At 43.1% G+C, this 12,419-nt stretch overlaps 1 protein-coding gene across 4 annotated transcripts in view; it reads right to left on the bottom strand.

Moving 5' to 3' along the window:
- The window catches only part of STXBP5L (syntaxin binding protein 5L), a 456,584-nt gene that overhangs the window by 398,044 nt on the left and 46,121 nt on the right, over positions 1-12,419 (bottom strand). For all 4 annotated transcript variants that reach the window (XM_075905178.1, XM_075905171.1, XM_075905165.1 and 1 more), the window contains exon 3: positions 8,649-8,746. In XM_075905178.1, the coding sequence (XP_075761293.1) occupies positions 8,649-8,746 (98 nt within the window). The remainder of the gene's footprint in view (positions 1-8,648; positions 8,747-12,419) is intronic.

Here is a 12,419-nt window from a genome sequence, read left to right on the forward strand (position 1 = left end):
GTCAGTGCGGGTGCCGCGGCGAGTACTTCAGCAGGAGTCAAGGCGGGCCCTTGAGCCGGGTGGCGGTGCCAAGGCGGGCGCTCGAGCCGGATGCCGGTGCCGAGGTGGATGCCCGCACCGGTGTTGAAACTGACACCAGTACTGTAGTAGAAGCAGTGGTCGCCGGCGCCTGCAGCGGTGCCAGAGCCGGAGTTAGAGTAGCAAGCGCCGGGGGTGGGGATGATGCCCCTGCTTGGCACAGCACTGGGCGGCAGACTGGAGGGTGCTGCAGCAGTGGGACCACAGGAAATGGTGCCTGCTGGTACTGGGCTGGCTGCGGGGCACCCGACATGGGCATGATAGGCCCCGGAAGTGGTGCCAATGTCTTTCCTGGCGTCCACTGTGCTTCTGTCACCGGTGCCGGTAATGGGGTTGTCAGGGGTGACAGCACCACGAGCGGCTGTGGCACCGCCGCTGACCAAGGCTCACCCTGCAGGGGGGCAACCTGTGCCATCACAGCCCCCGGTGTTGGCGGCCATGATCCTACTAGCCCCAGCACTGAGTGCGAGGAGGCCATGAGGGGGATCAACTCATGAGTCGCCTTGAAGGTCTCAGGCATTGATGGCCAGTGCAGTGACAGCACGCCTGGACTACTGCCAAAACCGTCCTTCTGAGTCCCCGAGGGAGGAGCATCAGACCGCTCGGATCTCCACTGGCGATGGTGCTTGCCTGCACCAGGCTTCCAGGCGACGGACCCCTTGAAGCCTTAACCCTGTCTCAGTGCTGGTGGCTTAGGCACCGATGCCCCATCGCATTCCAGCACAGCATGCGCTGTGTCTGGTGCACTGGTTAACACGGTCTGAAGAACCGGTACCAGTTGCAGAGCCTCCTCCATCAATAACAGCTTTAAGCGCGAGTCCCTGTCTTTTTTTGTTTGCGGCTTTAACGCCTGGCAGATTCTGCAGGCGTCTGTCAAGTGACCCTTCCCCAGACACTTCAAGCAGTTGTCATGGGGGTCACCTCTGGGCATAAACTTCTTGCAGGACGCACAAGGCTTAAACCCCTGTGGTCCAGGCATTCTCTACTCCCTGGGGAGAAACAAAGGAAAGTCTAACACTAAGTACCTAACTAATGGGATAATTACAGAGAAACTATTTACACAAAAGAGGTAAGCGGGGGAACCTTAAGCTAACTAATGTAATTGACACACTCCAACCAACAGTCACTGGCAGTAAGAAGGAACTGAGGAGGGGAGGCACCGGCAGGATAATTATATGCTGCTATAGCGGCTCCACTCCAGCGGGCGACCTGCCGGCACTATGGGTACTGCTAGGGGAAAAACGCTCCGCCAAACTATGATGTGTTTTACTCATGGTAGCGAACATGGCTAAAAGAGGAAGAGCTTAATCCCGCCTCTTTTTGTGCATCAACAGACTTGTTTACTAAGCTCTGGACCCACACAGGGATTTATGGTATTGTAATGCTGAACTTTGCAACATATCTAACTTTTATGCACCTAGCAAATCTCTGGATCAACATCATACTCTACAAAGTCTGAATTAGGTGCAGTGTCTCCCTGATCAATGAATGTTGAGACAGAGGCACCTAAGAATGTGATCAAAAAAAGCCAGCATGATAATCATTGGATTAAAGAGACTGCACCCTGGACTCCCATCTCTCCAGTGGGCACCCTAACCACCAGATCATGTAATTTAAAATAGAGGCAGAACAATTTATTCTTCTATATGCCATGCTCACTGTTCCGCCATACTACTGGAGTTAGTAAGTTAGTTATATAGAACTTTGTTTTTTCAAAAGAGCTGTGCAAACAGTCCCAATTAACCAATATCCCCATTTTACAAGTGGAGGATACAAGAAGGTCAAGGTCAGACAGTAAATAATTGTCAAATGAGAACTCAGACCCAGAAATCTTTCCTCAGATCTAACCCACTGTCTGTCACTGCCGCTCAGCTATTTCATGCCATCTTTCTTTGTATCAGTTTTCATTTCTGTATAAAGGGCCTAACAATGCTTTGCAATTATGTAACACTTATCTGTAGCTCTCAAAATGCTTTACAAAGGTGGTTAAGTATTAATATCCTTATTTTGTACACTGTATAACCTAATGCTAAAATTTAAATCAATATGCAAGATAGGCACCTCGGGTTAGTGAAGCATACACGAAAAATTTCTCTTCGAAGGAGATGGGCATTTTAAAATAGGTGGCTAGAAAGAGAATTATTTTGCTAATGTAACTACAAAGGTTGCTATTAGGTGCCCATTGCAATAAAAAATATTTTGGCCTTTCTGTAAGTACAGAATAAAGAAAAGATGCAATTAGGAAACATTTTTCATATTTTATAAGAAACCAAGCTATTCTATACTTTCAGATTACAGTATGGACCTAAAGTTATTGTCCCCAATTTTCCTTTCATTTTCAATAGATGAACTCATCAGATCCAGTTCTTGTATCTTTTCTCCTGCCTACTCAACCAGTTCTCCATCCTTCCTCCGAAGTTGCTCTTGTTCCCTTGCTGATCTTCCTGCCAGAAGCCACTATTTTTCATTCCTGCCCCTTTTGCTCCTGAAAGATATCCTGGAATTAATAGGCTAAAGATCATATGCACAAATTGAAATTTAAATATAGGTTGAACCTCTCCAGACCAGCACCCTTGGAACCTGACCAGTGCCGAACCAAAGAATTTGCCAAACCATGGGAGGGTCAATATTGTATAGCAGCATTACCAACAGCTTTTAGAAAATATTTAGGGATAATTAGAACTAAATAACAGCTCAGAATACTGAGAGCCAGGACTGGTGGCTGTAAACAAACTGCATAGGGCTATTGCCACTCCCATGGCAAGTGGACATCCAGCTAACTAAAATCATGTTGGATGACCAATGTTGCCAGATCACAGTGTGCCAGACTAGAGAGGTTCAACCTATGTCATAAAACACTGTTCATTAACTTTGGTGTCACAAGGGACAATCTTTACATAAGGAATTACTTATTCTTGTCAATTCTATCACACTATTGTTCTCCCTCTTGTCTCAATATTTCCCATAAAAATGCACAGAAAAATTCACCTCCTCCATATGTATATCTACTTTCTACCTTGGTTCCTAATTCAATCTAACAGAGAAATGATGTACTGTAGCACCTGGTTCTAGTTTGTGTCAGCAATTTTAGATCTATCAACTTTAATGTCACAAAATAGATTATTTGCTAGAAAGAAAAGCAATATTAACACCACACGATTTGCATTATTAAAAGGTACATTTGTTCCATGACCCCTAAGCATTTTTGGAGAGGAACTCTCTTCATGTGTATTTCTGTTGTCTAACAAGATCTTGATCTTAACTGGTTATTTGAGATACCCCATAATACATAAATAATCAGTAATCCAGTTTAATCAGATACTGGTATTGAATTGATTTTCCTCAAGATGGACAAACTGTCCTCCTTGTACCATCACCAGGACTGTTCAGTGACACCAACAGCAGGGAAAACAAAAGCAATAGCAAAGTATATTGAAGTTATTCCTCCATTCTATTATCTAACACTAATGAGTTTCAGAATATTATGTATTAATCCACTAGAAGCAGTTTATGCAGAAGGCTATGTAATACAGTCATTAAAACCTGCTTTTTTTATATTTTAAAAGTCTTTCTATTACAAATTCAATTTTCAGGAGGGTAACAATCAATCAGCTGCAAAAATGTTGAAATTAGCATAACGGTCTTAGCTCAGAAACAAATTATTGTAATAAATTTGGTTTAAATTACTAACCATGTGCAAATTGTAAGAAGAGAAAATTAACATGTTTTTTAAAAAATTAAGATATTCTAAGTATTCCTTCAGTATTCCCATAAATTAAAAAATGGCATTAATTTACTATATCCATTCTCACAATCCGCAGCAGTCATAGGAATGTTAGGTATATTCAGGTCATAGTATACAGTGAAGGACGCATGGACATATCAGCAATGGCAGGACAGAGAAACATGGGTGGCCAGGTGGATGAACACCAAACCGGGGTCAGGTGAGGTGGACAGAGCTTGAGCTCCGGAAGGATCCCCTCTGTTCCACTGGCACACCCCACAGCCTATGCTCCCTAGGCAGCCTCATCTTCTGATAACACTGATTGGGCAAGAGCTGGCTGGAAGGGCTGGGGGAAGTCCAGCCCCCGATCCCTCCTGGTCATCCTTCTCCCTGTTCCCCTCCCCCGTGTCCCAGATCTCCCTTGCACCATTCTCCTATGCCTAATCTGACCCCTCTTACACGCCTAGAGTATGTCTACACTACCACCCTAGCTCGAACTAGGGTGGTAATGTAGGCAACCAGAGTTGCAAATGAAGCCCGGGATTTGAATTTCCCGGGCTTCATTTGCATCTCGCCGGGCACCGCCATTTTTAAATGTCCGCTAGGCTTCCTATTCCGAACTGCCATTACTCCTCGTTTCACTCCTCCTAGTCCGAACTACCTAGTCCGTGCCACGTGTAGCTGTGCGGCATGGAGTCTGCACTAGTGGACATTTAAAAATGGTGGCGCCCGGCTTTATGCAAATGAAGCCCGGGAAATTCAAATCCCGGGCTTCATTTGCAACTCCAGTTGTCTACATTACCACCCTAGTTCGAACTAGGGTGGTAGTGTAGACATACCCCAATTCTGTCCAAGCCTCCAGCCACAGACTTTGCTATTCCTCCAAGTTTTGCTGTCTCACCCACATTCTGCACACCTGTGTCCTGCTTCTTCTCTATTCCAGCTCTTGGCTTCTACCTTCGCCATCCAGTCTCCCCTCTTTGCTCTGGATAAACTTTCTTTCTTCCCAAGATGGTTCGGCTCAGGGAACCTGTTTCCCTGGCTGGGTACAATGCAAACAGAGATAGCATAGCCTTCAGGCTATGGTCAACTGAAGTGCGAGAGGAGATCAGTGTCCATATCAGTGACAGCTACTCACACTGGAGCACAGGAACGAGATCTTGGCCCCATGTGCATGCCCAGCTTGGCAGGAAAAGCCCTGTAACTGAGGAGAAGCTTAGCTAGCCTCTTAGATTTCCACTCCTAGCTATACCACAGCTTGAAAGTAGCATTAACTTGAGCTCTGTCCCTGCCCCTGCCTCTTCCTAAGAGCAGGAAATTTATGTGGCTAGGCATTCTAAGGCTAATAGTGGCACAGCTCTTAAAAGAGCCTGGCTACTAGGGAGAGGAAGAAGGCTGAGGATTCAGTGTTCTGAAGTGACAGTGAATGAAATATCCAGAGGTGAAGCCCTAGACCCCTTCCACAGGTATTTCTACAGAAGAGTACAATCTGACCATTTGAGTTGCTGTGTGTGAGACGTATAGACCATGCAAAGATTTTCTATCCCAGAAGTGTTGTGTTCAATGGAATATGTTCTGATTCAGGTAAATAATATGTTATTAAGAGCAGAATCACCAACAGCACAGACTTTGTGGTATAATTGGTTTAGTGCCCTTGTGGAAGGCTTATATTGGAAAAACATCAAAGCCTTTGAGAATAAAATTTATTGAGTACAAGAGCACTCTAAGATGTGAAGAATCAAAGTCCTGGTTGCTAAATATGTTACGTGAGGCACTGGCTGAGCTTCCCAATAAACAGTTTGCACTTTATTTGCACCTTGTCTCTGCTGTCACTAGATTCAGGCATCAGGGTGACAGAGAAAGAATATAGATTAAATTGACCATACTTCACAAAATATTTTTCTGTTTAAACCTAGCATTTACAGGGTATAGAATGTGCACAAATAATGAAAACCTTAAAAATAAAATCCTTTTGGACTGTAGTGAAGCTTGTGTGTTAGTGTTCATATGATCAGGGCAATCATGTTCTCACTTATTGCCAATTATTTACAGCAGAAGAGTTGAACCTGTGAACTAAGTTACAAAAAAAGTATTCCTTCTATTAAATACATCAAACCCTTAACATTTTAACACTCCTGTAGTATTTTTCTTTTCTCTCCTTTAATGACACATATTCCAGTTTGGTAGAACTATTTGAGCCTTAACGAATTGAGAAAAGTGTTCAGAAGAACATCCTGCAATTCCAGACTTTGAAATGTACTTTTTAGACTCGCTCTCTCTCTCTCTGGGTATGTCTACACTACAAAGTTAGTTCAAACTAACGGACGTTAGTTTGAACTAACTTTCATAGGCGCTACACTAGCACTCCGTTAGTTCGAATTTAATTCGAACTAACAGAGCGCTTAGTTCGAACTAGGTAATCCTCATTCCACGAGGATTAAGCCTAGTTCCAACTAGCTAGTTCGAATTAAGGGGTGTGTAGCCCCTTAATTCAAACTAGTGGGAGGCTAGCCCTCCCCAGGTTTCCCTGGTGGCCACTCTGGCCAACACCAGGGAAACTCTACTGCCCCTCTCCCGGCCCCGGACCCCTTAAAGGGGCACGGTCTGGCTACGGTGCCCGTGCCAGGTGCAAGCCTGCCAGCACCCAGCCAGCAGACCCTGCACCTGGCACGGCTCGAACCAGCCACCCGATGCCCCCCAGCCCTCCCCCTCTTCCCGGGACCAGGCTGGTGGCTCCCGGGAGCTTGCCCGGGACCGCAAGAGGTGGGCACCCGCCTGGGCTAGTGCGGACATCGTGGACCTCATCCACGATCTCCGCACTAGGCACAGGAAAGTGGCCGGCTTTGGCAGGATAGCTACCAGCCTGGCCACCCAGGAGCAGGTGTGCAAGAGAATCAAGGGGGTCCACTGAGACCCCCGACCCTGAGCCCTGAGCTTACAATGGCCGTCCTGGGTCAGACCAAAGGTCCATCTAGCCCAGTAGCCTGTCTGCCGACAGCGGCCAACCCTATGGACCCTGGAGGGGATGGACCGAAGACAGTGACCAAGCCATTTGTCTCATGCCATCCCTCTCCAGCCTTCCACAAACCTTGGGCAGGGACACCACTCCTACCCCCTGGCTAATACCACTCCATGGACCCAACCTCCATGACTTGATCTCACTTCCCTTTCAACTCTGTTCTAGTTGTAGCCTTCACAGCCTCCTGCAGCAAGGAGTTCCACAGGTTGACTCTTTGCTTTGTGAAGAACAACTTTCTGTTACTAGTTTGAAGCCTGCTACCCATTCCTTTCCTTTGGTGTCCTCTAGTCCTTCTTTATGGGAATTAATGAAGAACTTTTCTGTATGCACCGTCTCCACCCAACTCCTGCTTTTAGAGACCTCTATCCTGTCCCCCCTCCATCTCCTCTTTTCTAAGCTGAAAAGTCCCAGTCTCTTTAGCCTCTCTTCATATGGGACCTGTTCCCAACCCCTGATCATTGTAGTTGCCCTCCCCTCTCCCACCTCCTTTTCCCAGTCTCCCCCAGTTTTGTTCAATAAAGACAGATTCCATTTTGGAAGACATGTTATCTTTATTTTGTACATCAAGAAGAGGGGCTAGGGAAGGGTAAGTGGAAGGAGGTGAGGGAGGAATGGGGCACGAGCCCCTGATGGGGAGGACTGGGCTGGCTCTGCAGGCTCCTGGGGGTGGAAGCTCTCCTGCAGCCCCCCAATTGCCCCCCTCTCCCCAGATGGCAGCCTGCGGCAAGTGCAGCCAGGCTGATGGCCGAGTGCTGTGATGTGCCCAGTGTTGGCACTCAGGGCACTCCAAGCCAGGACTGCTTTGCAAGCGGGGCACCCCTGAGAACTGTCTGTCCGGGGTGGGGGTCGGGAACCTTTAAGCACAGCCCTCGGCTAGCCTGAGACAGCATTTCCACGCTCTAAGTCCTCCTCTGATGCCCTGCCGGCACTACTTCCGGCCATCCTTAACCCCACTTCAGGGTCCACTTAATGTGGACGCGCTAGTTCGAATTAGTTTTTAGTTCTAGATGCGTTAGTTCGAATGTTTCAGTTTTCATTTCTTTTGTACTGAATTTTTCCCTATGTTTACAGGTTGACTCATTTTATCTATCTGTAGCACAACAGTTCTATCAAACTCATCAACATGGTATCTGAACATTTTGCAAAAATCAAAAATTATATTAAAATATCTCTAGTTTTCTTCCTCATCTTCCCTTTATTTTAGGGGTTTCTTGTGGGTTTGTTTTTTTTAAATTATGGGGGGGGAAGTGAACATTGTATTTTGTTCTGAATACAATGAGGCTCATGGTTATCCTAATCTTTTGTAAAAATGGATTCTAAAAATATCCTAGTCTCAAGACAGAGTTGAAAGTTATGCATATTATAAACATCAAAACTTTAAGGCAATACATTATTGTAACAATGCCAAGTTTTATAAATGGGTATTCACTTTTGAAAAACTCATGAAGAATGAGAACACATAAAAATGTCCTTCACACGTATTCTTGTTTGGAACCTAACCTATTTGTTTTTATTCCCTCCACTTTCATATCCTGAGCATAACAATTAACTCATCTATTTATTAGTCAGTATTATTCATATATCAGTAATTCATACCTCAAACATCATCTTCAGTCACATTAGTAAGCCTATAATAATTCCAGAACAACCAAAAAAGCTACACCTTTTTTCAGATATGTTTTCCTTTACTGTTTGGACTGGAAAAATTATCAGAATTTAATTTTATAAAATGTATCTTACCTGAATGTATGCTGAAGTGAAGCTGATTCAAGTCACCATAATATCAAAAGTACACAAACTGTAAAATCTCTGAATAAGAAAGGATACATTCGTATGGCTCCTGTTCTTGTCCCAATAGCCAGAATTTTCTGAACTGGGTCAAAAGCTAAGGCAGTGGGCAAATAAGGAAAACCATGGCGAACCGTCTGAAATAGAGCAAACAATTAAAGTATAGGATCTGAAGCACTAAATTCACTATACATATTGCATACCAACTGCATGTAAATAGAATTTACAAATTATTCAAAACTGTATTTGCTCAAAATAAATGTTATCAAAAGAAACTATTTTGAAGCATATGCTATTTAGACCCATACAAATTACTTTTCAACAAAGACATTTTAAATCATGTATTTTATAAATATTTGTAGCAATATAGGAAAAGACAAAATATACATAAATGAAAACAACCGGTACATGTTGTTCGTTTGCTGTATAGACATTCTTTCATACTATCAAAGACAACTGTAGCTATACACTGATAGTACATAAAATGGTGCTTCAAAACACTGCAGCAAACAGGAGTAACAAAAAAGAAACGGAATTAGAACCGGGGTTCTCTTTCGTTTTCAAGAGGGACACAATCACCCTCCTGTTTTTATCCTTTAATTAAAATATATTACACTTGTAGTTGCAGATATGATCCTGAAATAGTGAACAGAGCGAGCATAAATTGACGTAGTAATGCATGCTTGAATCTGCAGATATGCTGAAACAATAGCAACACTAGTTCTTAAACTGGGGATTGTGAACATGTTTTAGGAGGAGGTGAGGAATCTACCCTTCTGTTGTTGCCAAGTAGGAGAAATGCCCCATCTAGACTGTAGTGTGGGAAAAGGAGTCCCTGGAGGGAAATGTTAAGAATTACTGCACTAGAACAAAAAATGTTTAATAAATTATAGAAAACTATCCCTCACATAGGGCTTTGAAGAATATTGGCCTTCATTCCTACCTAGTCTTTAAATTGCAAAAAAATCTAATCTATGATGGTGAGAGATATGATGCTGACAATCATTAGTAATTAATTGTTGTCAATGATATGGAAATTAAAAAAAAACAAAAACAAAACAAAAACTCAAATCACTATAGTTCCAGTCTCTTGTTGGGAGGTCTGCATTATTTCAGAATAAACAGCTTTGTTTTTGCAGTACCCTGGCCGGAGTTGGAATATTGTGCAATACAAATACTCTGCTATTGTCAGACTTTCAAGGATTACCAAGGTTTTGAATTGGGCCAATATTCTCTACTGTCTTTCTTTGGATCTTTTTCCTCCCCACTGTCTATTTCACTTATTTTCTTGATAACTAGGATTTCTCTGTTCTTGTCTATTCATTTCCTTCACCATGAGAAAGAAACATGATTTCACATTGTCTACATGGCTTCATTTCAGTGTTAACAATTTACAAATTTCTTCTGAAGAAGAGAATATATTTTGTAGTTCCAGCAATTCCAATACCAGTAACATTTTCTTATAGGGGTTTCCTAGACGGAGCTTAAAATTAGTTTCCTTTGGATCTGGAGACCTGGAAAGTGAAGGATTTTATAAAACCTGTTTTGCATTTCTATCCATATTTTCAGCATTTTCTTTTTATTCCCAGTATTTTTATGGTGCAATAAGAGTCAGACTTTTCATTCAGAAGTTTTGTTTGGAGTCCAAGTAAAAGGCAGATGAATTTGTGGGTGTGGAATTATATTTCTTTGTGACTTTTCAAAGCAGTGGCTAAGCTTGCTGAAAACTCAGGCCCTCCTGCTTCCATCCTTTTCTTATTTTTCATGATTTTTAAAGCTGATTATTGAGCTCTCCTTACTAACTTGTGTTCCAAGTAATGTATTTCTCATCAAATGTACCTAAATGGCAATTCATTACAAATTATGGCTAAACTGAATTTTGATTAAAAATATAGTGTGAGATCAAGCCCATATGCAATGGGGGGGGGTGTGTGTGAAAGGTGCGAATGCACATACCTCCTCCGGCCGGAATCCGGACCATTGGGGTAAGGCAGGAGAGGTGCCCTGCACAAGCCTCCCTCACCCACACTCCAGCCGGGTAAGGAAAGGCAGGGGCTGACAGGCCCCACTCCAGGAGCTTTTATTGCACTATGTCAGGACAAGGCATAGGGCAGGACCAGGCCACCATGTGCACAGCTACTGTCCTTCCAGCACATATGTCCCTTCGCAGTCAGCTACAGCTTCAGCAGGGACAGCATGCAGGGGATGCGGGAATGAGACTTGCGCAGGCTCAGAGGTAACCCAGTCTGTAGTGGAAGTGGCTTGGGGGCAGACGCTGGGGCTGTGGGCTCAGCTCATCCACTGAGGCAGGTAATTGCTACTTATACAACTTCTATTCCCCCCCCCCCCCACACACACACACACCCCTCAGGCTGGGACATGCTGCAGCTGAACCAAAACTAACACACAAAGTTTCTTTCCTGTGCAGAAGTTTGCATTGATGCTGGCAAGTGGAGTGGTTGGAATGTAAGTACATGCTACTCTCAGGAAGAACCCCCCCCTTCCGCCCACGCACCCACCCACACAGAGCATTCCTTCTACACACTCAACTGGCTAGCTCAGACCTTACCCCTTCAAGCTGGGTGTTAGCTGTATAAAGGGTATCTCAAGAAGTATGTTTAGACCTGACCCCTTGTGTCTGAGACCAAGTGTTATAATATTCTCTCCCTTCTCGGTTGCTCACTTTTCCTTCCCTGCCTATTTAATGTCATTATGTCACTTGGTCACCATCCTAGGAAGGCCTTGAATTTCTATTGTAAGCCAGGAGGAAATCACATTTAAAAATGGAAAAGTGATAATTTATACATTTAAAAGCAGCAACAAAAAACACACAAAAGTCCTGCTTGGTTTCTTCCCCCCCTTTCCAAGTCACCTTTAAAGAGGACTTTAAATTTTCTTTATAACTCATACTAGCGACATAAGTAAATGACTTTCATTTTTATATAACTAACATTTTAACCTATTTGCATTGGTGTAAAATAATACAGACCTTCACAGGGAAATAGTGACAAACTATAATAGCTTTAAAAACAATACCATACACAGCATTTAGGCATGTAAGAATTTTAATCTAAATGTGTGTGTGTGTGTGTGAGAGAGAGTGAGTGTAAGGAAAGTGTGTGACAGATTTCCCCTTGCACAGATTTTTATTTTTCAAAGTCGAATTTTGCTTTCCCATATCCAAGCCTGAATTATATGGGCAACCAGAATAAAGGGCATAGCAGTGATGTTCTGATATATGTTTAAGACCCATAGCCATCGCTGCAAGACTTTTGGAAAAGTTAAATTAATATAGGGAGAAAAGTAAGTAACATACCCCTAGATCCGATCATTAGATCTCTGTGGTCAAATCAATGTGCTCCTTGTACTAAGAATATTTTCATCTTGTTTACTCCCTTTTATTACTTCTGTAAAAATATTTCGTCTAATAAATTACAGCATATTTGTTCAACCCACTAATCTGTTTAATGCAACACTGGCCTTTACAATTAACATCAAAAGGCTGAAACAAGGGAAGAAATTGAAAGACCAAGGGATAATTTGAGATGAATGAGGATTTTTTTAAGTAATAAAGATTTATAATTATAATGTGAAGACATAGCATTTCTAACATCAGCTATTCATATTTGTGAAAGTCTGAAAACAGACTGAGAGAGATAAACTTGAGTCAAAATTTTAAAAATCGGAGCTTAAGAGTTAGGCTTCTAAATCCTTATAGACCTATATAGAAGTGGTTTTCAAAAGTGCTGAGAACCCAATAACTTCTATGACCTTCAGTACTTTGGAAAACCAAGTCTTTTCAGTGCCTAC

Source organism: Pelodiscus sinensis, chromosome 1 (assembly GCF_049634645.1).
Source record: "Pelodiscus sinensis isolate JC-2024 chromosome 1, ASM4963464v1, whole genome shotgun sequence".
NCBI classification, from domain to species: Eukaryota; Metazoa; Chordata; order Testudines; family Trionychidae; genus Pelodiscus; species Pelodiscus sinensis.